Below are 26,874 nucleotides of genomic sequence, written 5' to 3'. Positions count from 1 at the left end.
CTGCACCCCAATCCTGATCCCTGTCCCAAACTCCATCCCACAGGCTCCCACCCCATCCCTGCCAGATCCGTAGTAAAGAGCCTGGCTGAAAAGTTGCACCCTTGCTACAACATTTGAGGCTGTAAGAGCAGTCACTGCTGCCCACCCACTGCCTGCCACCCCTTTTCCCCTCCTCCTTCCCCATTTCTCTGCTCCCACTGGCTGGCCCCAGTACTCTGCACTTCCTTCCAGTTACCGCCGCTGACATCTACCTGGTTTCCTACCTGCTGCCTCCCTCTTCTCATTGCTCCTCTTAGTGGTAACCAGCCTGTCTCCTTCCACCTCTCTCCTCTCTCCATCCTCCCCTGTGCGCCTTCCATAACCTGGTCTGTCTCTGGCAGGTGACTCTCCCTTGGTGCTGCACTGAGGCCCCCATTTGGACATTCCTTCCCAAGACCTTTCCTCGTGGGACCCATTCCTTCCCTTTCCCTCCGTGGCCCAGGGAAAGCATCTGCCTCTTCTCTAGGGCCCATGATCTCATCTTAGTGCTCCCTGATGCCTGTCATCGAGTTGCATTGGGTCATCCCTTCTCCATAGGGGGTGCTCCCTCCTGTGACCTGCTCTCACAGCTTATGCTCTTTCCATCCCCTGCCCTGCCATGTTCTCTCCTGAAATCATGGGCTGTCACTGGTCTGGTCCTTCCACTGGCTTGGGCCACCGTTTCCCTTTAGGCTCCCTTTTCCTTAGTCTTGCTCTGTCTCACTTTCCTTCCTCTTCTCTCTTCCCTTTTAATCAAGCCATTGCCCACGGGACTTTACACCAGGCCCCTACTTCCCTGTCTTCTCCTTCCCTCACCTCCACTGCTTCCATCTCTCTTCCTTTGGACCGAGGATGCACCCCTGCCCATCGCCTTGCTCTCCCACTCCCCAATAACATGTCCAGACCCCCCTCTTTCCCTCTAGGCTACGATCCCCTCACAGCACCCATGTGCAGATCTTAAGACCCTCCAATTGCCCCCCCCCCCGTCCCATCCGGCCTTGCTCCCTCTGTTGTTTGGGTCCAGCCTCCCAAACAAGAGTCCCTCACCTTCCAGCCATTTAGCATCCCACCCATTGCTCTCTCCCCTTGTGGCCCTTTCCTGCCCACATTATCTTCTCAGACTAGACCTCTAATACCCCACTGGCTTCACAGGTCCCAGCCGTTCCCCTGATTTCCCTGTGCAGAGTCTTTCTGCCACTTGCTAACCTCCATTCTTCAGCACCTGATGAATAGCAGAAGCATGGATTTGGTGATTGATGACAAATGCTGTTACCACCTTAGTTCCCACCCATTCCTGTGCCATTTCTAAGCATGCTTGCTACCTGCACACTGGATTCCACCTGGTCCTTTCCAGTGTCCCTGAGGATACCTGCTAGTAGTTTGTGTGCAGGGTCTATCTGATGGTACAGCACTGCCCTGTCCTCTGTGTCACCAGTCATTGTGGCCCTTTCCCCCTTGCTCTGAGGGCCTTGGGTCTTCAAAAGCCCAGGCAATGGTGTCTCAGCTCTGCTTTGCTCCTACCATCTGGCATCATTACCACACAAAGCCTTCTTGCCTCCTGAGATCTCCCAAAGTCCCAGACTGGGAGCCCTTCAGGCTGCCCTGCTCTTCTCTGCAGTGCCCCCTTTACCTGTTCTGAGCCCCGAGCATGTTCATGACGTTCTTTCCCCTCTTCACTGCCACCCGTTCCTTTCTTTTCCCATCGACTTCCCTGACCCAGCTCATATCCCGCAGACACCTTTCATGGCTGCCCAAGATACCAATGTCTCTCTCTTTCCAGGCTGGCTGCCACTGAACTGGCTCGGCCCCTCATCCACCTTTTCTCCTGCTCTTGTCTTCAGGAGCCCCTCTGCTTCCTCTTCAACATCTCATCCTACTTCCTCTACCAGCTGCCAGTCATGTGACACATTCCCTAATCTTTCCCTTCTTCTTTGACCTGCCTTTATGTTCCCCCATTGCCAGCTTCTTGGTCCCCAGCATGCTGTACTGAACCCAGGCTGTCTGAATTCACACCAAAGCATGCTACTTTTGGGGCCTACCATTTTGGAGAAAGTCATTGCTTCTGGGTGCTCTCTGACCTTTCATCATCTCACCATGCGCTGCGCTGACAGGGCTGTCTCCAAATTTCCAAAGAGCCGCTGCTTCTACCATCTCAACCTCCTCTGGCCTCACCCACCTCTCCCGAGTTCCTCGGGTGCCTTACCCTCGCGGTGCTCTTCCTCCTGCATGGGCTTCCTCATGCCCTCGACCCACTTTCGGGAGCACAGTACCTAGATTCTCCACATCCACTGTCTCCTTCTAGCCCTTTGTCATCCATCTCTTGATGCAGTGTGTTCCCAGATCCTCTCAACAAGCCTCTGCTGCCCGGGCTGCCGGGCGCCATCGCCTGCAGTTTCTTACTCATCTGGCCCGTTGGATCCCCTCTTCTCTCCATACCCTCCCACCTGTCAGAGACTGCTCACCTGGCCTCCTGGTTTCAAGGTCTCTCCTGCTTTGCTTCTCTACTGCAACACAGTAGAAAACTGTCCTACCTGAGCGTGTAACATTCTTTCAGCTACCATTGTGAACCTTCCAGCTGGATTCAGCTGTCTCCTCGGCTGAGTGCTCCCTTCTTGATTCTCACCTGCTGCTCAACCCAGTTCAGCCCTCTTTGCCTCAGACACAGTACTGAATCCACAGACTCTGCCCGCCAACCCATACTCAGCCCTGTGGACCTGCGCTGTGCTTTCCTCCGGGACCTCGTAAAGGTTGCTCCCTGTAACCTTCATGCTTCCATCCAGACCCCTTGTTGCATACTCTTCTGACAGCTCTCGGGGAGCCTCCCCCTCTGACTCTCCTCCCCTCTTCCTTTCACTCCAGTACTTCGACTTCTGCCTCCCTTCTGCCTGACATCATCCTGTTCGGTCTCGAACGGCACAGAGCCCTGGGTCCTGCTGTCTGCCCTCCCTCTCTCCTCCTCCCTCTGCAGCAGTCATCTTTCTCCCAGATGCAGTCCTCCGTGTTGTGTCCCATCCGTCTGCCCTTTCTTCACTGTGGACATCTCGCCCAGAGCTCTCTGCTCAGATTTGCACAACCCACCTTCCTTTTGGTCGCCGTTCCCATCTCTCTCAGCCCTACTCCTCAGGTGTCCTCAGCTCAGGGACCACCACCTTGTTGCCCACCCTCTCTACCGTGGATGGTGAATCCTAACCTGCCCTCTCATTCCAGGTCCTTTGTTGGCTACATCCATTTGTTTGCTGTCTGCTTGGTCTGGGTCCTTTTCCCTTATTTCTGACACTCTTGACTCTGATGCCTCCATGTGCCCGCCTCAGGCTCATCTGCTCATGCGTCACCTCTCTGCCCAGCTGTCCACCCTGCCCCTTCCACCCAGTGATTCTCACCCAAGGATGCGTGACCCCCAAGGCAGCCTATCAGCCTCATTATCCCGGCGTGTTCTTGTGCTTTCCTTTTGGGATTTTTTTGATTTCTCTTTGTATTGAGCAGAGTACTACTCACTGTTCAGATGTTTTCATGGAACTCTCTTGGGGCCATTGCCCACAGCTTCTCCTTGGGTGAAATCCACCCCGCCGTCCCCATGATGATCCCTGCAGGGGAAGCCCAATGTGACCTCCTGGGCTGCACTCTCCCTTGCCCACCTCTAGCCTCCCATTGGTTGCTATTGACACTTCTTCAGAATCCCCAAATGGCCCCAGTCTGACACTGGTCAGTACTCTCAGAACCACCACATTCCCTTACGCAGTTACTCACTGACACCCGCCAGGGCATAAACCTCAGTCTGCATCAGAGTATTGTTCTTTTCACACACACATCCCACACGTCTTCCACCCATCCTCAATGACGCTCAGGCATTGGGGCAATATCACTGGTCCAAATCTGGTCCTTCTTGGCACCTGCCATTGTTTTTTTCCCTACTTTACCCTTCCTCATAGCAGGCCCACGACATTGTCCCCCTGCAGAGCCTTGCCCCAGTGGTCTTCCTGTCCCTCTGTGGTTCCTGCCAAGCAGACCTTTCCCTTCCTCCCTTCCTGCAGCTACTCTCCTTTGTCCTCTCTGGGTGGCTTCACTGGTCTTCCCAGTCCTGTCAACCTGTAGTCATCACCCCAACACTGGACATGTCATCAGTCCAGAAGTGCAGTTAAAGTAGGTGATATTCTCGGTGCCTAGAGATTGGCTCATGTCCCTCCACCAACCCCCTTTATCCCAGCCCTGCCCTCCCATCCAACCCAGTCAAACCCAACCCACACCCCCACCCCAACCCTGTCCCCCCTCCCCACCTCCCACCACCATCCCCTCACACACCCACTGATCCCAACCCCATCACCAACCCAAACCCCATCCCCAGCTCCCTCCCCGCCCCCAGCGGATCCGTAGTAAAGAGCCTGGCGGAAGAGTTGCACCCTTGCCACAACATTCGAGGCTGTAGCAGTGGCCACTGCTCCCCACCCCCTGCCTGCCACCCTCCACTCCTCCCTCCCCAAGCCTCTGCTCCCACTGGCTGGCCCTGAAACTCTGAGGTTCCGTCTGGTTGGCACCTCTGAGATCTGCCTGGATTCCCACCTGCCCACCTCCCTCTTGCCGTTGCTCCCCCGTTGGTGTCCAGCCTGGGTCCCTTCTGCTGCGCTCCATTCTCCATCCTCCCCTGGATGCCTCCCATCACCTGGTCTGTCTCTGGTAGGTGACCGCCCTGTCGTGCCACATCAAGACCCCATTTGGACATTCCTTCCTGTGACCTCTCCTCACGTGATCCGTCCGTTCCTTCCCTTTCCCTCCCTGGCCCAGGGAAAGCGTCTGCCTCTTCTCTAGGGCCCATGATCTCATCTCAGTGCTCCCTGATGCCTGTCATCAAGTTGCATTGGGTCAGCCCTTCTCCGTAGGGGGTGCTCCCTCCTGTGACCTGCCCTCACAGCTCACGCTCTTTCCACCCCCCAGCCCTGCCACGTTCTCTCCAAAACCATCTGCTGTCTCTCGTCCAGTCCTTCCACTGGCCCAGGCCACCATTTCCCTTTAGGCTGCCTTTTCCTTAGCCTGCCCCTGTCTCACCTTCCTTCCACTCCTCTCTTCCCTTTTAGTTAAGCCATTGCCCACAGTTCTTTACACCAAGCTGGCACTTGCTCCTCTTCTTCCTTCCCTGGCCTCCACTGCTTCCATTTCTTCTCCATCAGCCCCCGTGATGCACCCCTGCCAGATGTCCTTGACCTCGCACTCCCCCTTGACAGAGTCCAGATCCCCTCTCTGCTCTCTTTCCCTCTTGGCCACATTCCACTCACCACGCCTATGTGCAGATTTTTGAGGCCCTCCTCTCACTCTCCATCCGTTCTGCCTTGTTCCCTCTGTTGTCCATCGGATCCAGCCTCCCAGACAAGAAACCCCTCTTTCCCCAAGGCCCCACCCTCCCGCTGCTTGCTTTCTCCCTCTGTGCCCCTTTGCCACCCACGTTATCTTCTCAGACTAGACCTCTGACACCCCACAGGTTTTGATGGTCCCCCCTCTCTCCCAACTTCCTTGGGTGGAGTCTCTGCACCACATATTAGACCCCCACCCTTTCCAGCCCCCCTGGAATAGCAGATGCATGAATTCAGCGATCATTATGAAATGTCACCTCCACCTTGGTTCCTGCTCACTCCTCCATTTCTGAGCAAATCTGCTACCTACACACTGGACTCCATCCACATGTGTCCATACCAAAGTCCTTGAGAATACCTGCCAGTGCTTTCTGTGCAGGGTCCATCTTAATGTGCAACAACTGTCCTGTTTCCTCAGTTCCACCCCTATCACTAGGTCCCCTTTCCCTGCTTGCTTCTGAGGGCCCCAGGTATTCAAGCACCCGGGCTATGGGGTCTCAGCTCTGCTCTGCTCCTGCCTTCTTGCCCCAGTACCACACATGCCAATCCTCTTGCCCCCAAGATCTGCCAACATCCCCAGATTGGGATCTCTTCACATGGCCTCCCCCTTTTCCATGGTGCTCCCTTTACTATACCTGAGCCCCTAGCGCCTTCATGAGCTTTTCTGCCCTCTGCTGTCCCTTTCTCTTCCTGTTGACGCCCCTGATACAACTCGCTCTCAGGGTCCACCAGTTCATGGCTGCTCCAGACTCCACTGTTCCCTTTTCCCACGCTGAGTGTGGATGGAACCTTACTTGGCCCAGCCTCTACCTCTTCTTTCACTGTTGTCTTCGAGAGCCTCTCTGCTTTACCTTCAACGGCCTGTCCTGCTTCTCCTACCACCTGCCAGTCATGCCACAGATGCAGTGGTCTTTTCTTGACACCTGCTCCCTTCTTGACCTGCGCTCATGCTCCCTCCATCGCCATTCTCTCCATCTCCAGTGTGGTGTCCTGAATCCATGTGCTGTCCCAATTCACCCCTAAGCACTCTTCCTTTTTGGGTCCACCATTTTGGAGGTGGTCATTGCTTCTCTAGGCTTCTCTCTGACCTTCCATCGTCTTGTCACACATCTCCCAGGTTCCCTGCTGGCCATACCCACACTGTGCTCTTCCTTCTGCATGGGGTTTGTCACACCCTTGGCCCACTTTTGGAGGCAGAATATCTGATTCTCCACATCTGCTTCTTCGGGTTCTTCGTAATCCCTCTCTTGAGGTAGCGCATTCCCTGAGCCTCTCAGCAAGCCTCTCATTCCTTAGCTGCGAGGGTACCATCACCTGCCCATCCTCCCATTGGAGCCCCTCTCCTCTACCACACTCTCTCAGTGGTTCCAGACTGCTCACCTGACCTACATCCTGGGCCCGGTTTCAAGTTCTGCCTTGCTTCTCTGTGGCATGCACAGCCAACGCTTTCAGCTACAGTCTGCACCTTCCAGCTGGATCCAGTTGTCTCCTCTGCTGTGTGCTCCCTTCTCAGTCCCCCATCCACTGCTCAACCCAGTTCCGTCACCTTTGCCTCAGACACTCTGTACTGAATCCTCACGCTCCTGTCCTGTGAACCCAGACTACCCTGTCCTCCTAGGCGCCCCCAATGTAACCTTTCATGTTTCCATTCAAACTGTTTCATACTGACACAGGTCGTGGGGAACCCTTCCCCTGACCCTGCGACCTTTACCCCTTCACCACAGCACTTTTGCCTTTTGCCTTCCCTCTTGCCTCCACACCTACCAACCCCAGTCTCCCCCTGCACAGAGTCCTGGGTCCTGCTGTCCGCCCTCCTTCCCTCCTTCTCCTCCCTCCCAGCAGTCATCTCTCTCCCAGACGCTCTCCTGCACTGTCCTCTCCCATCCCATCTGCCCTTTCCTTCTGTGTGGACATCCCCTCCGGTGCTCTCTGCTCACATACACACAACCCAACTTCCTTTCAGTCATCACTTCCATCTCTCGGCTTTATGTCTCAAGCATCCTCAGCTCTGGGACCACCAAGTTGGCACTTCACTCCTGACCCATTAACAGTAATTCCAACCCACCCTGTATCATTCCAGGTGGCTTACTGGCTACATCCATTTACTCGCTGTCTCCCTGGTCCTGGGTGCTTTTCCTCCATGTCTGACACTCTTGACTCTGATGCCTCCATCTGCCCGACTCGGGCTCATCTGCTCATGCGTCACCTCTCTGCCCAGCTGTCCACCCTGCCCCTTCCACCCAGTGATTCTCACCCAAGGATGCGTGACCCCCAAGGCAGCCTATCAGCCTCATCTTTCAGGAATGTTTTTGTGTTTTCTTTTTTGATTTTTTTGTTTTTGTTTTGAGCAGAGCACTGCTCACCCTCAGATGTTCTGACAGGCCTCCCTGGGGAGGAATCACTGCTGTGGAAGCCCAGCGTGCCCCCCTGGGCTGCACTCTCCTCTTGCCCGCCTCTAGGCTCCCATCGGTTGCCATTGACCCTTGTTCCTCAAGGATCCCAGCCCTGCCCCCCACTCTGACACTGGCCCAGCACTGTCCTCCTGGAACTACCACATTCCCTTCCATATTAACTCACTGACACCTGACGTGCCCCAAGCCCCAGTCTGCATTAAAACACTATTCTTTTCACACACCCCTCCTGCCCCCCGATCCTTTATGACCCTCAGGCATTGGGACAATATCATTGGTCCAAATCTAGTCCTTCTTGGCACTTGCCATCGTTCTTTTCCCTACTTTACCTCTCTTCATTTCAGACCCACGACACCGTCCCCCGCAGAGCCTTGTCCCCATGGTCCTCCTGTCCCTCTGTGATTCCTGCCAAGCAGACCTTTCCCTCCCTTCCTGCAGCTACTCTCCTTTGTCCTCTCTGGGTGGATTCACTGGTCTTCCCAGTACTCTCCTCAACCTGAAGTCATCACCCCAACACTGGACGTGTAAGTACCAGAAGTTCAGTTAAAGTAGATGATATTCTCAATGCCTGGAGCTTGCCTCATGACCCTCCCCCAGCTCCCCACCCCCACCCCCATTAATCCCAACCCTGCCCTCCCGTCCAACCCCATCAAAGCCAACCCACACCCTAACCCAGTCCCTCCCCGCCCCCAGCGGATCCGTAGTAAAGAGCCTGGCGGAAGAGTTGCACCCTTGCCACAACATTCGAGGCTGTAGCAGCGGCCACTGCTCCCCACCCCCCACTCCTCCCTCCCCAAGCCTCTGCTCCCACTGGCTGGCCCTGAAACTCTGAGGTTCCTTCTGGTTGGCACGTCTGAGATCTGCCTGGTTTCCTACCTGCCCACCTCCCTCTGCCCGTTGCTCCCCCGTTGGTGTCCAGCCTGGGTCCCTTCTGCTGCGCTCCATTCTCCATCCTCCCCTGGATGCCTCCCATCACCTGGTCTGTCTCTGGTAGGTGACCCTCTTGTCGTGCCACATCGAGACCCCATTTGGACATGCCTTCCTGTGACCTCTCCTCACGTGATCCGTTCCTTCCCTTTCTCTCCCTGGCCCAGGGAAAGTGTCTGCCTCTTCTCTAGGGCCCATGATCTCATCTCAGTGCTCCCTGATGCCTGTCATCGAGTTGCATTGGGTCATCCCTTCTTCGTAGGGGGTGCTCCCTCCTGTGACCTGCCCTTATGCTTATTCTCCCTTCTTCCCCTGCCCTGCCACATTCTCTCCGGTACCATCTGCTGTCTCTCATCAGGTCCTTCCACTGGGTTTAGTATTGCCTTCCCTTTAGGCTTCCTTATACTCATCCTCACCTCATCTCACCTTCCTTCCTCTTCTCTGTTCCCTTTTAATAGAGCCACTGCCCACAGTTCTTTACATCAGGCCCCCACTCCCCCCCCCTTCTCCTTCCATCACCTCCACCGCTTTCGTCTCTCCTCCCACAGGCCCCAGAATGCACCCCTGCCCATCACCTTGCTCTCCCACTCCCCGATGAATGACATGGTCTGGATCCACTCTTTGCCTTCTTTCCCTCTAGGCCACGATCCCCTCATGTACAGATTTTAAGATCCTCCTCTCTCTCTCCATCCCATTCTGCATTGCCCCCTCTGTTGTTTCCTGGATTAAGTCTCCCAAACAAGAGTCCCTTACCCCTCAAGCCTCTACCATCCCACCCACTGCTCGCTCCCCCTGTGCCCCTTTTCTGCGTACATTGTCTTCTCAGACTAGACCTCTGACACCCCACTCCTTTTGAAGGTCCCCCTCCTTCCATGTGTGCAGTCTCTCCACCACATGCTACGCCTGCACCCCCCCTTCCCAGTGCCCCTGGTATAGCAAAAGCTCAGAATCGGTGATGGTTGGGAAATGTCAACACAGCCTTGGTTACCCCTCACTTCCCTGCCATTTTAAGCATATTTGCTACCTGCACTCTGAACTCCAACCACTAAGTTCATCCGAAATCTCTGAGGTTACCTACTAGTGGTTTCTCTGTAGAGTTCTTCTTAATGTGCAACGATGCCCAATTTCCTCAGTTTTACCACAGTCATTTCAGGAGATGGACCCCATTTGTTCCTGAGGGCCCCAGGTCTTCAAATGCCCAGGCTGTTAGGTCTCACCTCTGCACTGCACCTACCTTCTGGTCCCAATACCACACATCCTACCCCTCTTAACCGTGAGATCTGCCAAAGTCTCCAGATTAATAGCTCTTCAGGCTGCCTTCCCCTTTGCACCCTGAGCCCCTCACACACTCGTAAGGTTCTCTCCCTTCTCCTGTGATGCTTGTCCCTGTTTCTCTTCCCTGCCACCCCCTGAGCAGCTCCCCTACCACTGTCAGTCATGAGAAGGATTCAGTACTCTCTTCCTTGACTAGCCCTAGCCCTCATGCTCCCAGGATGGCCAGTTTCTTTGTCCCCAGTGTGCTAATACTAAGTCCGTCTGCTGTCCAAATTCACCCCGAAACACCCTAACTTTTTGGGTCCACGACACTGAATGAAGAAGGTCATTGCTTCTGCGTGCTTCTCTGTGACCTTTCTTCTCACCATGCCCCATCTCTAGCATTTTCAATGGGCCACTACCCCTACCAGCTCATGCTCCTCTGGCCTCATACCACCTCTCCCTGTTCCTTGCTTGCCTTACCTGCGCTGTGCTCTTCCTCCTGCAAGGGCTTCCTCTCACCCTTGGCCCATTTTTGGGGGCAGATTCTCCACACCCAATCTCTCCTTCTAACTCTCTGCCATCCCTCTCGGTACACTGTGTTCCCTGATCCTCTCAACAAGCCTCTCCTGCCCTGGCTGCTGGGCGCCATCACCTGCAGTTCCTCACTCTTCTGGCCCATCGGAGCCCTCTCCTCTACCACACTCTCAGTTGTTGGAGGCAGCTCACCTGACCTCCTAATCCTGGGCCCAGTTTCTAGGTCTCTCCTGCTTTGCTTCTCTATGGCACACACAGCAACACTGTCAGCTACTGTCTGTGCACCTTCCAGCTGGATCCAGTTGTCTCCTCTGCTCTGTGCTCCCTTCTCCGTCCCCCATCCACTGCTCAACTCAGTTGAGTCCTCTCTGCTTCAGGCACACTGTGCTGAATCCTCATGCTCCACCCACCAACCCACGCTCATGAGCCAGGCTGAGCTTGCCTCCCGGGCCGCACGACCCCACGACATCACTCCCTGTAACCTTTCAGGTTTCCATCCAGACCCCTTGTCACGTACTCTTCTGACACAGCTCTCAGGGAGGCTCCGGCCTCTGATTCTCCGACCTTCTTCTTTCACCGCAGCACTCTCACCTTCTTCCCACCCTCTTGCCCCCGCACCTGCCAAACCCACTCCCGACACCACCGCCCTCAGTCTGGACCTGCACAGAGCCCTGGGTCCTGCTGTCCACCCTCCCTCCCCCCTCCGAGCAGTCATCTCTCTCCTGCACTGTCCTCTTCCATCCCATCTGCCCCTTCCTTCTGCGTGGACACCCCCCTCTGGTGCTCTCTGCTCACATACACACAACCCAACTTCCTTTCAGTCACCACTTCCATCTCCCACAGCCTTACTCCTCAAGAGTCCTAAGCTCAGGGACACCATGCTTGCAATCCACTCCCAACTGATTGACAGTAATCCCCCTCCCCCCTCCCCCAATCATTCCAGGTGCCTTGCTGGCTACATTCATTTACTCGCTGTCTCCCTGGTCCTGGGTGCTTTTCCTCCATGTCTGACACTCTTGACTCTGATGCCTCCATCTGCCCGACTCGGGCTCATCTGCTCATGCGTCACCTCTCTGCCCAGCTGTCCACCCTGCCCCTTCCACCCAGTGATTCTCACCCGAGGATGCGTGACCCCAAGGCAGCCTATCAGCCTCATCTTTCAGGAATGTTTTTGTGTTTTCTTTTTTGATTTTTTTTTTTGTTTTTGTTTTGAACAGAGCACTGCTCACCCTCAGATGTTCTGACAGGCCTCCCTTGGGGTCCATGCCCACAGCCCCCCTTGGGTGAAATCTACCCCCCACCCCCGCACCCGGGGAAGAATCACTGCTGTGGAAGCCCAGCGTGCCTCCCTGGGCTGCACTCTCCCCTTGCCCACTTCTAGCCTCCCATCGGTTGCCACTGACCCTTGTTCCTCAAGGATCCTAGCCCTGCCCCCACTCTGACACTGGTCCAGCCGTCCCTTCTTGGGACCAACACAGTCCCTTCCATCTGACACACCCCAAACTCCAGCCTACTTTACATAGTTATACTTTTCATTTTCTTAGGTCTGTCTTCCCTCTTAGTCAAGAATCATTGTTGAATGTGACTTTAATTCTTTTTACTTAAACTTCCGAAACCATCCCACATTCATTCCATTGTTTAATTTTACTTGTTTTCAAAGTGCTTAGTGTTCACTGTGTTAGAATAGAACCCTGGAAATCTACTCATTGCAGCCCTCATTCTTTTCTATATTTAATATTTTGCAGGACATGCTCTAACCTTTTCCTCTCATCCCTCATTCCTCTACTCTGCTCTCATTGCCAGACACTTTTAATTTCGATCTCTTCTAGATCTCTCTCTTCTAGATCTCTTTTAGATCTTCCTTGAACTCAGCTATTAAAAGGTACATATAGCCTTAACCCCCTCTTTTCAACCTGATTTCACTCTCATTCCCATTTAATATTTTCTCCTCTTTCATAAATACTTTGTATGTTTTAAGTTTATATACTATAACAAGTTTGGCAAGATTCTCTGTTCTACCACCTTATTTTACCCACTCTTTGCTATTATCCCCATCATGTGTTGGTTTTACTAGACTCTAGTTTTGTCATTGTCTTTCTGTAATCCGTGCAGTTTTCCTCTCCTTTGTTGTTCCTCTATTTCCATTACTACTGAATAAGGTCATTTTCGTCTCATCTTTGTTTCTTCTCATGGAATCCTTTAGTCCTATGTGTAACTCTAGTTTTGCGTATCTATTTTGTTCCTCTTTCTCTTCTCTGCCATATTTTAACCCCCTAGTCAACCCGTCCCTGTTCCGTAATTCGTCCAATACCACTTACGAAGTTATAAATCCTTTCTAGATGTGGATGTGCAGTTTTCAGTTCCATTCCATGACACCCTTTCCCCCCGTCAGCTGAATTCCCCTTTATCCATGTCTTAACTTCTTTTTCCACTTTGCCTTTTTCTAATATTCCACTCTACTGCATGTAGTTGCCTTCTGACTTGTTTCCTTGTTTCCATCTGCCTTCACTTTCTTCAGTACTTTTCGCCTGTCTTTAATCCTGTGTCCATTTCTGCCCTCAATAAAGATCTCCTTATTGTGAAACTGTTTTACCCTATATTTTATCTAGTTACTCTGAAATGTTTTCTTATGCATACAGTGCTCTTTTTACTTGGTTTCTATCACCTATATTCTTCCTTGTTCCATCAGATACAGTTATAGTGCCAAACCTTGTTTTTCAGTATGTCATTCCTCACGTGATCTTTCCCATCTAAAGTTAAATTTTGCTTTTCCACCCATTTTCTTCTTCTTTTTTCCCTATTCTACCTTTTATTAACCATCTATATACTGAGTATGTACCATTCTCATACGCTCACTAATACCTCCCTCTTTGGTTCCTCTTTTTGTTCTACATTCATTGCTCAATCCATTTCTGTATTTCTTCTTTTTACATATTTTGCTGAATTGCTTTGGTTTTCCATTTATTCCTTGGTAGGATCGCTGCAATTTGTGTTGTTTTAGGTCCACTTCACTGAATTTATCTCTGACCTTTCTGCCGACTACACTTTTTTATACAAACGTACTTTCCCACATACTGTCCTTCTTAAGTCTCATTTCCAGTTATCACTTTATCTCCCCCTTTTCTTCCTTTAATAAATGCCTCACCACACAGTTCTCTTCCTGGCTCAACTGCTTTATAAGTACAAGCAATTTTCATTATCCTTTCTTTAAAATATGCTGAATAGCACTTTTTCTTAGTAAATGGTTATATTGCAATATCTCAAATTTGAAAAGGCCCATAACCATTTTCCTTTAAAAAAAAATCCAACATATCTTCTCAACCATCACAAAAATGCTATTATAAAAACTTTTAAGTATTTCGTATAATATAAACCATTTTAAAGAACTACATAATTATTTAACATAAAATTCATTCACTAGTGTACATGTTTGTAGTACAAAATGATCCCATACTATGATATAAGACTGTAATTGCATTCTCCTTTTACAATGCATGGAATAATGAAAGGTTCTCAAGAGAAATAACAAATGTATATACATTTTCAAAATGCATTGTATAAATAAGAAACTCTTGGGAAACATTTACTTACCAATTGGCGAATTGCTGGAGTTGTTCCACACATATTATAGGGAAGATGATAGGAATAATGCACAACACATTTAAAAACCTTGAGCATAGGAAGTAAACCTATAGATAAAAGAACTGTGTCTGCAGCAAACATATACTATCCCAAACAGACTGTACAAACTCAAAGTTTTTGCTAGCACAAGAATGCTAACTCACTGTACCAAGCACATGGTGATATGTAGGTAAAAACTTCTCATGTTAACAAGTATTTTGGTAATGTGAGTAGATAGCTGGTGATACCTGCATTCCTCATTCTGGTCTCAGTAACATTTGCCATTTTGCGCCTTGCATATTACAAACCCAGCCTAATTCATACATCCCTTCTCTAACCAGCATCTTCTCTCCCTTCCTCTTTCCTCTTTTTTTTATACGAGTCTTTGCAGTTACTTCTTTCACTTTCAGCCAGTCCTAACGTGACTCCTTAACTTCTCGGCAAACTAACATCACACTTACAGGCAGGTCTTCCATAACTCCTTTTGACTATTTGCCCTACCAGATCTTAAACATTCTCCTTATCTTTCACCCACAGATTCTATAATATATCAATAAATGCACTGTTATTCTCTTGAGATTGCCTCATCATGATCCGCAACCACTCCTCAACCAATAGCATTCATTTGCTCTACTAGAAAAAGTATCCAATCCACACCTTCTAAAAGGTCAGTCAGTGGTGATGTCTTTAAGGTTTCCACCAATGCCTTCTTGTCAAGGTTTATCTTAATCCATCTCTTTCTAACCTTTCTTAACAAGCGATCACTTCAGTCATAAATTTCCCACGAAGACTTCAAGAGCCAGCCTACCCAAGTCCTGTTCTTTTTCAGGGCCCGGATCCTCTTTCATTCTATATTCGCAGTTCAGGGACCTGAAGGTTCTGTGTTTCTTTCATTCATAACTGATCTGTCTTGTTGCCATTCCATCTACTCAGAACTACTGTCTAATTCACACAATGTCCCTTTACTTACTTGCCATCCTCTCCTATTTTCTTTTTATTCTGTCATGACCTTTGGCCTTAGTATGGAGCAAAACCCATTTCTCCCATCAGTATGACTATTCAAATAATGTCTTTCCATCTGCAAGGAACTTGAACATTGCTCTTCTATCCGTTTTCTCCTTTTCCCCTTTCTCCTTTTGCTGCAAACTCCCTACATTTCCTCCAACATTCCTTCTTCTTTCAGCTATATCATTCCAGTGAATCTAATCATCTTTTCTGGATATGTACACTTTTAGTATTCAGCACTCACAATTCAACCTTCATCCATCTTCCTTATTTCCTGCACTCTATACTGAAATCTGTTTCCACCCTCCATTGAGTCTGGATTTTCCCAGGATTTCTGCTCTGGCCCATTTTAAGTCCAATCACATTTAATTGCTCTCTAACCTCTCATTCTATTGACTACACTGATTGCTTCAAATCTTTTTCCAACAAAGCTTTCTGGGCAGCAACACATCATACTGCAGTTCTTATTTGGCGGTATTCTCACCTCTTTCCTTAGCTGGTTGATATCTGGCTTACCGTACAATCCTTCACTGAACTTTTAATTCTGATCTCTCTGTGCTCCTCATCCTGGCCCTCTTTAATGCCCTTCCTTGTTTAACATTTTGCTAAACTGCATGCTCTGCACCACAGCCTATATCCTACACTCCCTCTCCTTACTTAGATTTCAGCCTCCATTTTTTTCTCTCTCTCTTTTTAAAAATACATCTCAGCAGTTTCTCTCACAGCCAGTCCTAACATGATACTTTAATTTCTGAGCACTTTAACATCATACTTCAACAAGCTCTTCCTGAGTTCCTTTGACTATTTGCTCTGTCATATATATGAACATCTATAATATTTTGGGCTTCCATCTGTAATCATAGTGAGGGGTACATTAGTCTTCTCTTGAGGTGCGCTCTTGAGGCGCACTTCTACTCACTTCTTACCAAATACAGTTCATCCTTTCACCAGATAAACGACCCACCTACACTCTCTAGTTGGTCAAACCAGCGTCTTTCAGGTTGCTATCGATGCCTTTTCATCAAGGTTCATCCTAACTTCCCCCTCTAACCATTCTTATCAACCAAGCCCTTTAATTAAAATGTTCTGTTCCCCCAAAATTCATATACTTACTACCCCACTTCTTTATATCTTAACTTTATGCTATATTTGGTTGAGATTTTTTTTAAAGAAATAGAACAGTGCACATATAATTGAGACTTCCTTTGTACCACTTAAGAACCATTTACCTCTTTCCCTTCTAAGAGAAAATCACTAAATACTTAAATACTTATCCTCATATATATTTTATACTTTTCATAAATATTCATATATCCATAAATAATATGTAATGCTCTCTGAGGGATATATATATATATATATATTCATTCTTAAAAAAAATTTTTTTCCCAGCAAGACTTTAAGTGCTAGTCTACTTTCTAACTCCTATTCTTTCATATGCAGGCCTTTACTTCTCTCTAGTTATATACACCACTCATTGTCATCTTTAACTAACACCAAACATTTTTAACCAGTTAGACCCCTTCTGAGATCTGACAGATTTCTCCATTCCAAGTCTCTTCAATTCACATCTCATTTGCCTTTTTGCTACTCTGACTACTGAGAACCCTACTCTAATGCATGCAATGCTCCCATTATTTAGATGAAAACCTCCTTTCTTATTCTGTTATGCTCTACCATATCTTAACTATCCATTTCAGCTACTATCCTGTATCATAGCAAAGGGTACAGTAGTTTTCTAGTGAGGTTTACCTCCCTAATGATTCCCAACTACTCCTCAAGAAATACAAATAGTCTTCTCTATAGACAAACCACTGGCCCATGCTCCCTAACTGGTCAATCCTGATGTGTTTTAAGATTACTAACAATGTCTTTTTAGGAGAATTCATCTTAATAAAACTGCCTTAAACCTTATTATTAACCAAGCTTTTAATTAAAAAATTTTACCCACAGCATTAAGAGCTAGTCTACTCTATAATTCCCATTTTTATCCAGGTCCTTGAAACTCTGTTAGATACACCACTCATTACCATTGGGCCTTCCCATCCAATTTGAACATTTAAGGAAATCTCCATTCTGAGTCTCTTTAGTACACACCTGATCTGTATTGCTGCTATTCCATTACTCTTAAGTCTTCTCTAGTTCGTATAATAGTCCTTTATTCAGTTAACAAACTCTCTTTTCCTTTTTATTCCATCACAATCTTGGTCTAAATATGGTACCATAACTACCACCAGTCAATAGATACCATTCTTAAATCATCCGTTCACATCTGTGGGAAGCTTCACTTTGCTCTTCCATTGCTTTCCTCCTGATCCTTATTTTGCCCTAGAGAAACATGCTGCCTTGTCTTCTGTGCCCCTCCTTTCAGCTTCCACCTACATTCACATCATTCTTACAGATTCAGCTGTCCCTTTGGGCTAGATACTCCCCTCATGTTGGACACTCACTGCTCAAGCCCTGCTGTCTTCCCTTTGTGTCCTACACTCTTTACTGCATTTGTTTGTATTCTCGGTTTAGCATAAACTTCATAGGATTCCTGCCACTGGCCTGCGTTTTATGTCCATCCCACTTGGCCTGTTTCTGACCTTTCACTCTATTGACCACACCCATTGCATCTAGTATTTTTCCAAAAAAGCATCCTGTACAGCAAAACTTTATACTCCAATTCTTACTTTGCTACATTTTAACCTCACTTTCTCTCATTCATACACAACTCTGACAAAATTCCAATTCCCATTTCCTAATGTTCCCATTTAGACCTCTTCAGTGTCCTTCCATATTTATTTTTCTACACTGCATGTTCTGCACGCTAGCCTAATTCACACACACTTTCTGCTTATTTAGTTTCCAACCTCCATCTTTTGCTCTTTCCTTCTTTGCTATTTTTTCATACAAGTCTCCTCAGGTGCTTCTCTCACTTACTGCAAATTCTAATATATTTCCTTAACTTCTGAGTATATCTTTAATGTCCCTCTTATGGGACATTCTTTCCAATTTCCTTTTGGAGAATTCCCCCATATATCTTAACCTTTCATAGTGATGAATGCATATTCTTTTTGAGGTTTCCTCCTCTCCTGATCCCCACTCTGTGCCTCACTCAAAACCAATTTTCTACTCTTTAGATAAGCCTTTCCCTTAGATAGCTTCTAACCTGTCTTCTTCCTTTCCATCGTGGTCTTTGGCCCAGCTGTGGTGCCTGTGCCGCCAGGTGGTATCAGTGACAATTTCTATGTCAATATTAAGTGATACCTTCTCATCTGGCTGGCAGCAATTTTAACTTTGCTGTTTTACTCCTTTTTCTTTCTTTTGCCTTATTAAAAACTGTACCTTATATTCAGCATCCCTCTTTCATTCAGAGACTGTGTATGTACATATCATTACCATAGATTCAGTAATCTCTTCTAGATAAACGAACACCTCATATTCAGCAGTCACTGTTCAGACTCTGGACTGGATTATACAGTTCCGGCCACGCAGCCTCTCTCTTCCACACAGCTTCCTGAGCGGCTCCCCTTCATAACCTCAATGCTTATTTAGCCACATTCCCTCCTTCCTCTCTCTCTTTGAGTGGCTGCAATCTAGATTAACATAAAATCACTCTATTAAAGTTCCTACTCGCCCATGTGCCAGGATTTCTCACTCTAGCACTCTTTAATGCCCTTACCCATCGGCCATGTTACTCTCCTGCAAGTTCCCCACCCGAGTCTAATTCACATGGCCCTTTTCCCTTTTTTAGTCGCCATTCTCTCCTTGTCTACTATCCTTTCTTACAAGTCTCCTCAGTTGCTTCTCTAATTTTCAGCTAATCCTAATATGGCAGCTTGCTAGCAAAGATTTTTTAATCGGGATTACTCTTAATCTGCCTTTGTCTAAAGCAGTGGCTCTCAAACTTCAGTTTGTTAAAATACAAACTGCTGAGCCCCACACCCCAAATTTCTGATTCAGTAGGTCTAGTGGGGCGAAGAATTACATATTCCTAGGCAGTGCTGATAGAACACATCTTAAGAAGCACTGCTCTAAACTTTCCCCCAACCAAGCCCTTTAATTAAAAATTTCCCACGAAGGCATCAAGAGCAAGTCTACTCCTGACTATCACTCCTTTTCAGGCCTCTATTTCTCTCCCATTATATAGACTAGTCATTGCAGTCTGGCTTATACCCAACATACCACTCAGGCCCATTCTCACACTACAGGCTTCCCCATTCTGGGAATCGTTATGGTCCTGTGGTTTTTCTTATTACCACCCACCTGCTCAGAATCGTTCTCTAGTCTATACAGTGCTCCTCTTAGCTTTACCCTCCGCCCCTCCTTCTGTGTCTTTTGGCCCAAGTATGGGATCCTCTCCCTCCAGTCAATACCTGTCATTCTTCAAATGGCATTCTTTTAATCTGGGGGCACCTGTAATGTTGTTCTCCCATTCCTTTTCCCTTGCTACCTATCTGGCCCTAAAGAAATATGCTGCCTTATCTTCAGCTTCTCTTCTTTTTTTTAGCTACCATCTCTGTTTCATTCAAGTGGATTCAGTCTCCTCCCAAACAGCACTCCCTAGCCAGGTTCTCTCCCCAGGAGCTGTCTCTTCACTTTCAGAAAATCTTCACACGACAGAGTAAATGATAACTTTAATGTGGGATTTGCAAGGTATTCATTTGTATCTCCCTTTGGTGGTTTGCCCTCCCACGTCTTAATTACATACAGCATAATTTCATCTACCATCTGTACATGAAAATAACAAATGAAGTTTTACTTTTGAGTTGGGCATGATCGCTAGCCACTCAGCTCTCAGTATTAGCCATCCATGCTATAGACCAGTGCTCAGAGATTTATCCTGGTGTCTTTAAGGTTGCTGGCCTGTCTTTATATCAGAGTTCATCTTAATCCATCTCCTTCCAATCCTCCTAGCTAAAACTTCCCACCAAAACTTCCCATTACTTTTCGGGCCCTGTTCTCCCATTGTATATACTGCTTTTCAAAGTCTGGCGTTAAGACCCATCATTTGACCAGATAGACCCATTATAAGATCTTACAAGAGTTCTCATTCTGGAAAACTGTGTTCCTCATCGTATCTGCCCATGCCACTCCACCTGTTCTCAACTACTCTTCATATAGTTCTTCCCTTATGTAGTTTCCAGTCTCTCTCTTCTTTCTTATTTAATCATGATCTTTAGTACAAGTATGGTACCATATCCCTCCTGTCAGTACCTGCCAATCTTCAAATGACCCCATCTCTTCTGCAGCTCTTCCACTCTTTTCCTTGATTTGAACCTAGAGAAACACCTATATTACCTACAGTCACTTGTTTTTTCAGCTACCATCTTTATATCATTTCTCATAGATTGAGAAGTCTCTTCTTTCATCTTGTTTCCTGCACACTGTTCTGAATACATTTGCATTCTCAGTTCAGTACGGACCTTCATAGGATTCTTGCCACTGGCCATGGCTTGGATCCATCCCATTTAGACTCTTTAATATGTCACTCTATTGGTCATACTTGTTGCTTCAAATATCATTTGAGAAAAGATTCCCAGATTCTGTTAGTGAGGCACTCCCTCATTGACACCAGCTCTTATTAGCCACTTCCTCTCCACATCCTCTCTCCTCTTTGGCTGTAATCTAGCTTAGCTCCCATCTCTCTACTTAATACGCAGCTCTGCCCTTTTCCAGTGTTCCTCCTTCTGGCCCTGTTTAATGCCCTTCCCTACTCACCTTATATTCGGCACCCCAGCTTAAACCCTCCATCTTCTGTTTTTATGCTTCTAGCCTCCGTCTTCTCCCCTCTCTCCATGATATTTTCATACAAATATCCCTAGGAAATGTCTGTCACTTTCAGCCATGGTAGGGTAACTTCTAAGAGCAACCAGTTTTAATGGCGCACTGCAATAATCTATGATATCTTAGCTATCCATCACCCTTTCATTTACCATCTGTCTACAGAAGGAATGGAGGCAAAGTACTTCTCTTGAGGTGTATTTCCCTCAGAATCTTCACCCATTCTCCAACAATACTCTATCCTCTGGCCAAACTACCTATTCACACCCTCTGTTAAGTCAAACCTACTCTCTCTAAAGTTGGCAGCAGTGGGTTTTTATCTGCATTCATTGTAAGCAGCTTCCTTATAAACTTCGTGTCACCCAAGTCCTTTAACAGTTTCCCTCCAAATTGGTGCTTCAAGAGCTAATCTACTCCTGCCTCCTACTCAAGTCCTTGCTCCTCACACTTTCTGTATACTTCTCATTGCTATACGGTCTTTACATCCAAAATGTGTCCAGTTAGACCATTTTGAGCTCTGACAAGATTCCCCATTTGAGGTCTTTATTACACACCTGCTCTGCTTTCTGTGCTCTCCACTATACAATATTTCCATTTCTCTGCCTCCAGTCTCTCTTTTCTTTCTTTATTCCATCATGACTTTTGGCCCAGGAATGCTGACTTATCCTTCCAGTTGATGTCTGTCATTCCTTAGCGTCTCCTTTCTTTCTGAGGGCAACTTTAATCTTGCTTTTCTGTACCTTTCTTCCTTTTTCCCCATATTTGTCCTAGAGAAAAACCTTTTATCTTCAGCACCCCTTCTGCCACATGTGTAGCATTTTCCTGGTAGGCACGTTCTCCTCATTTTTGGCACTCACTGCTCAGCTTGCTTTCTTTCATCTGCCTTGATTCCCTGCACACTCCACGCATCCCTTCCTTCTCAGTTTGGTCCAGACCTGTGGGGATTGCTGCAGGTAACCTGTGTTTCAGGTCCATCCCTCCTACCCTCTTATCTTTCGCCCCACTGACCACATCATTTTCTGTAACTATTATTCCAACACAGCTTTCTGGAATCTCCTCATAACCCCACTTATTTAGTCATAGTCTTCCCTCTAGTGGTTGAGGCCTGACAGCTCCCACCAAATCTCCCACTCTGCCATTTGCCACACTGCATGTTCTGCGTCCCGGCCTAATTCACACGGCTCGCTCCTTTCTTAGCTTCCAGCATCCATCTTTTCTCTTTTCTCTAATTCTGTGTTTTGGTAATTTTTTTTCCTACAAGTTTCCTCAGTAGTTATCTCCCATTTTCAGTCAGTTCTCAGATAAGCCTCATTTCTGGGAACAGTCTTAATGTAGACCTTCAGGGCATTCCTCTTATTCCCTTGGTTATCTGCCTTGCTTCATTCATGAAGCGCTCATCTTTGTTATGGCAGTGGACTTAGTATTGTTCTCTTGCCACGGAAAGGCTCTCTCTCACCCCCTTCTCCTCATCACCCAGTGTTAGTCATCCTCTGTCGCAACACTGAGCGATTGCTACCAGTGGCTTTTAATGGAGTTCACCTTAGATTCCGTGTAACCTCTCACTGTATTAACCAAACCATTTAATTGAAAATTTGCCACAAGTTTCAGAAACATTATCTCTATTAATGCTTCCTTATCACTTACTTATATATAAAGTGTCTTCTGTCTTTACTTATACATAAAATTCAACCAGTTAGCCCAGTCTGTGATCTACCATTATTCCTGACTGTCTCTCCTTATTCCTCTTCCTCATTTGCCAGTAGCCTCCATGAACCAACCTGGGGTTCATATAATCTTCTATTACTCAACATCTATCCTGCCTCTCCATTTTTATTTGATCATGACCTTTGTTCATACCGTAATCCCATTCTCTCCTTTCATTTTTTCTTTTTTTAAATACCTCAACTGACACATTCTAGGTTTGTGTTAATTTCCACTTCTTTCTTTCTTCTTCTTCCCCCTTCCTCCTGCAGAAAATCCTACCTTAATTTAAACAAGATCCTTCTTTCATCGACCCCCTGTTGCACTGAAATACATTCTGTAGTTTTGATAGGTACACTCTTTCCTATATGGGGCAATCCATTCCCATCATCTGTTTTCGGTATGCTAGAGTGAATTCATTTGCTCTCTGAATTCAGGCCTATTCATAGGATTCCTACCAGTGGCTTTAATTACCTCTAACATTTCAATCTCTTGACTGCCTCAGCTCACTAGAGCCTGCTGGAAAATATCTAGTCTCCTTCCTTTGAAATATAAGGTATTTCAAATTTGTTCCTAAACAAATTCTCTTCTCAGCACCTATGTATTAGCCTCTCTCTTACTGCTTCCAATTACACCACTGCCTTTCTAGCCTCTTTCCTTTAGCTCGTGTACCTTCCTCTGCTTGCCAAAGCTCTTTTGCATCTTTTGAGATCCAATTAAACTGTACATCCTTTCAAATTTTTTATGATTTTCCCAGGCTGTTAATCCTGCACTCCCACATAGCACTCTATTAAAACTTATATTAAAGAACCTATGGTACTAAATTGTAATGTCACAGGTATACATAGGTAGATCTCTCACACACACTGTTATTCAACTCCTAGACAATCAGCTGTGGGGAAAAAGGTCATGTCTTAGTCGTCTTTTTATCTAAGGATCTGGCATATTCATTTACACCTTTACAGTATAAATGTATTGACATTTTCTACATTTTTGGATGGAGGGAGTTTAAAGTTAAAACTGAACAAATGAAAGTCTCACTACCCAACCTGTCATATACGGTCTTTACATCTGAGTCTATTCTTTCCTGTCCTTGCCTATGCCCCAAGTAACTTTCTAACTCCACAGTTTCATATATATATATATATATATATATATATATATATATATATATACACACACACACATGAAATTTTTTAAACCTATAAGCCTTTTCCAGACCATGGACTAGACCCTTATGTGCCTTTTCTTCATCCATGATTAATAAATCCCCTCCTTCAGACAGTTCAGAAAATCCTATCTTCTTCATGAAGACTTCATTTTCCTTCATTTCTTCCACTGAGTATCTCAAAACATATAATTGCCCACTTGCTTTTCCATTGTACGACACTGACTTCACCAATATTAGAACTTCATTACTGACCTACTCACTAAAGGTTGAAAGTTGACATAAAGCAAGTTCATTCTGGTGATCTCTGAACCCACTTGTTGGTCCACAATCTACAGATATATCTGAAAAGATATCGAGACTGTGATATACTTAGTATTAATTTAATGATCTGTGTGCTCTTGTACCATCCATATTTTATGCTTTGTTTGTCAGCTCCTAAAGTAGTGGTTCTTAACGTTTTGACAGGCATGGCAAAAAGCCCCTTAAAAAGTGTCTCCCCTGCTGCTTTCCTGATCTGTAGTCAGATGCTCTACCACTGAGCTATACCCTCTGCTTTCCTTATCTGGATATAAAAACAGAGTTTTGCCCATGTTGTCTTTTCTGTACTATTCTAACTCGCAGCAGGGGATAGATTTTTAAGTCCAGCCTACCGGCTTCTTTTGAGAACTACGACCCTAGAAAACAGCCTGCATATGTGTCACTTGATAATTCAGAACACAGAGCCAAGGGCAGATGGTGCTTCCTAAGTTACTGATGGAAACCGTGTGCTTGTGCTGCCCATTGACACAGGCTCGCCTGCTCTCTCTCCTCCAGCTGCAGGTACCTTCAGCTGCACCATGAAATTCACTGTCCGGGACTGCGACCCTGACACGGGGGTTCCAGCTGAGGAGGGGTATGATGATGAGTATGTGGTGAGTCTCCCCTGAGACGCACTTTGACCCCTTGCACCACTCACTGAGTGACTTCTGTCTGGAGAGAACATTTTCATCTGACATGAACTTATGGGACTGTATTCTTCTCAAACACATTACAGCTGAGGAGGACCTGGGCTAATCCTCCTCTGTCGTGGGAGTGCATCATGCCAAAGAGAATCAGGATTTACCACTTCATTACTGATTAAAGCAAAACTCACCCTTTTTAATGTTTTTATAATAGGGATAATTAAGAGATGAAAATAATTACATGATTTTCATTGAGATCAGTTTTATTTAAAGTATTAGGGGTAGGGGTTTTTTGTTGTTGTTCAGCAGCTTTTAGTTTGCTTATAATGTGGCCACATCATGGACTGATAAGCCTTCACAGAATGCAGGGAGAAGTTTTAGAAATATCTACCTGTTCGTGAATGCAAAGTTCAGAAGGCCCTGTACGGCTTGAACTCTGCAGTTACGTGTGGCAATGTGACTGCTTTGTACCTACGCCAGGGCTACAGACGTTGATCTGAATATGGCTCTAGCCAGATGACCTGTTTTCTTGCTTTCCTTTGCTAGGGCCTACCTTGTTAGACTTATCCAGACTACAGAACTTCAAACTAGCTTGGTAGTAGAGTTTTTCCTAGGCTCCTGCAAAGGCTGTAACACAGGATGATAAAACCAAATGAACTAGTCTCTTCCACCTTTTACTGAACTGAGAGGACTCATTTTCTGACCCCTGTTTGTTAACCCACTAGCTAGAAGATCTTGAAGTGACTGTGTCTGACCACATTCAGAAGGTAATGAAGCCTAACTTTGCTGCTGCCTGGGAAGAGGTAGGCGACACCTTTGAGAAAGAGGAGACCTTTGCCCTCAGTTCTACCAAAACTCTTGAAGGTGAGAACAATTTTGCTATCAGTATATTGCCTGATAGCAGTCTAACACCTAATAGGCATATTTGTTATTCCAAAAGGACTCCCTTTTCTTTAAAAACTCCGTAAACTATTTCACTTTAAAACGCCAGAATGCTGTCTTCATCATCTAACAGAGTCAACCCATTTCCAGTCCAGTAGCCTCCCTCCACACACCACCGCCAACCCCGTGCACCCCCACCTCCCAGCACAAACTAGTGCAGAGGCAGATCCCTACGCTGACCTTTTCTCATACGGTTGCATCAATCTTCTCAACACAGAAGCTGTCAACAACATCATCACATTTCTGGGCATGCAGCCATGTGAGAGGTCAGACAAAGTACCTGAGAACAAGAATTCCCATTCCCTCTATCTGGCAGGTAAGAAACTTTCACCAGATTTCTCCTTCATTTTGTTGCAGAATTTGATAGGAAGGGATGTGCACGGGCATCTCATGCCCTGCTACTGTCCCATTATCCCATTATATGAGTTACAACTTGAAGCCCCATCAAAATGAATAATTTGTTTTAGCTGTTTAATTTGCATGCTATTCTTAGATGGTTCTTTTAAGATGTATATTTGGCCCAAGACACTTAAATCTCTTCTGCAGATACCAGTGCCCCCCGCTTAAGTACTCCATATCAGTATTATTGAATACCTTCTATGTACCTGGTATTACGGGAATATAAAAGATTATTTAGAATTTGTATGTAGGATTCAATTCCCACCATAAGCACAAATCTCTAGAAAAGCTAAACTAAAATAATAGAAAGGAAATGCAGGCAGAGCATGATAAATTTCATTATTCAGAGCTTGTTTTGAGTTCTTAACATGGTTTTCCTCACTTTTTTCCTCTCAGGTGTATACAGAGGTGGCTATGATTTATTGGTGAGGTCCAGGCTGGCCTTAGCAGATGGGGTGACCATGCAGGTGACTGTCAGAAGCAAAGAGGGAACACCTGTAGATGTTATCTTGGCTTCTGTTGGATAAGTTTTTACTGGGTGAGATGAAGTTGATGTACCCTTCACTGTCAGTGGGCTTTCAGGCTATTGGCATGAATTTCCCAGAATCATACTTTCAAAAATGAATGACTTCAGAAAAGCAAATTAAATGTTTGGCCCTGAGCCAGCAGATCAAGCAGATGTCTGTCCTTGTGCATGTCTTTGTTTTTGTTCCTTTTTCTTTTTATTACACTTGGTCAGCTTTGGTATGGTAGTACAGCTTTGGGTGATCTTGAAAATCAAATACTATCCTATGCCCCAGCTGCTTAACTTCATTAAATTCTTTAATTCACTGTGT

General features: G+C 46.6%; 1 protein-coding gene across 3 annotated transcripts in view; it reads left to right on the top strand.

The window, feature by feature from the left end:
• COPG2 (COPI coat complex subunit gamma 2) overlaps positions 1–26,712 on the top strand; it is a 132,274-nt gene extending 105,562 nt beyond the window's left edge. For all 3 annotated transcript variants that reach the window (XM_068549460.1, XM_068549462.1, XM_068549461.1), the window contains 4 exons: positions 24,570–24,667; positions 25,423–25,561; positions 25,857–25,955; positions 26,435–26,712. In XM_068549460.1, coding sequence (XP_068405561.1) covers positions 24,570–24,667; positions 25,423–25,561; positions 25,857–25,955; positions 26,435–26,565 — 467 coding nt within the window. In that variant the 3' untranslated portion in view covers positions 26,566–26,712. The remainder of the gene's footprint in view (positions 1–24,569; positions 24,668–25,422; positions 25,562–25,856; positions 25,956–26,434) is intronic.
• Positions 26,713–26,874: the final 162 nt, after the last annotated feature.

This window comes from Eschrichtius robustus, chromosome 8 (genome assembly GCF_028021215.1).
Source record: "Eschrichtius robustus isolate mEscRob2 chromosome 8, mEscRob2.pri, whole genome shotgun sequence".
NCBI classification, from domain to species: domain Eukaryota; kingdom Metazoa; phylum Chordata; class Mammalia; order Artiodactyla; family Eschrichtiidae; genus Eschrichtius; species Eschrichtius robustus.
This window is presented reverse-complemented; position numbering and strand designations above follow the sequence as displayed.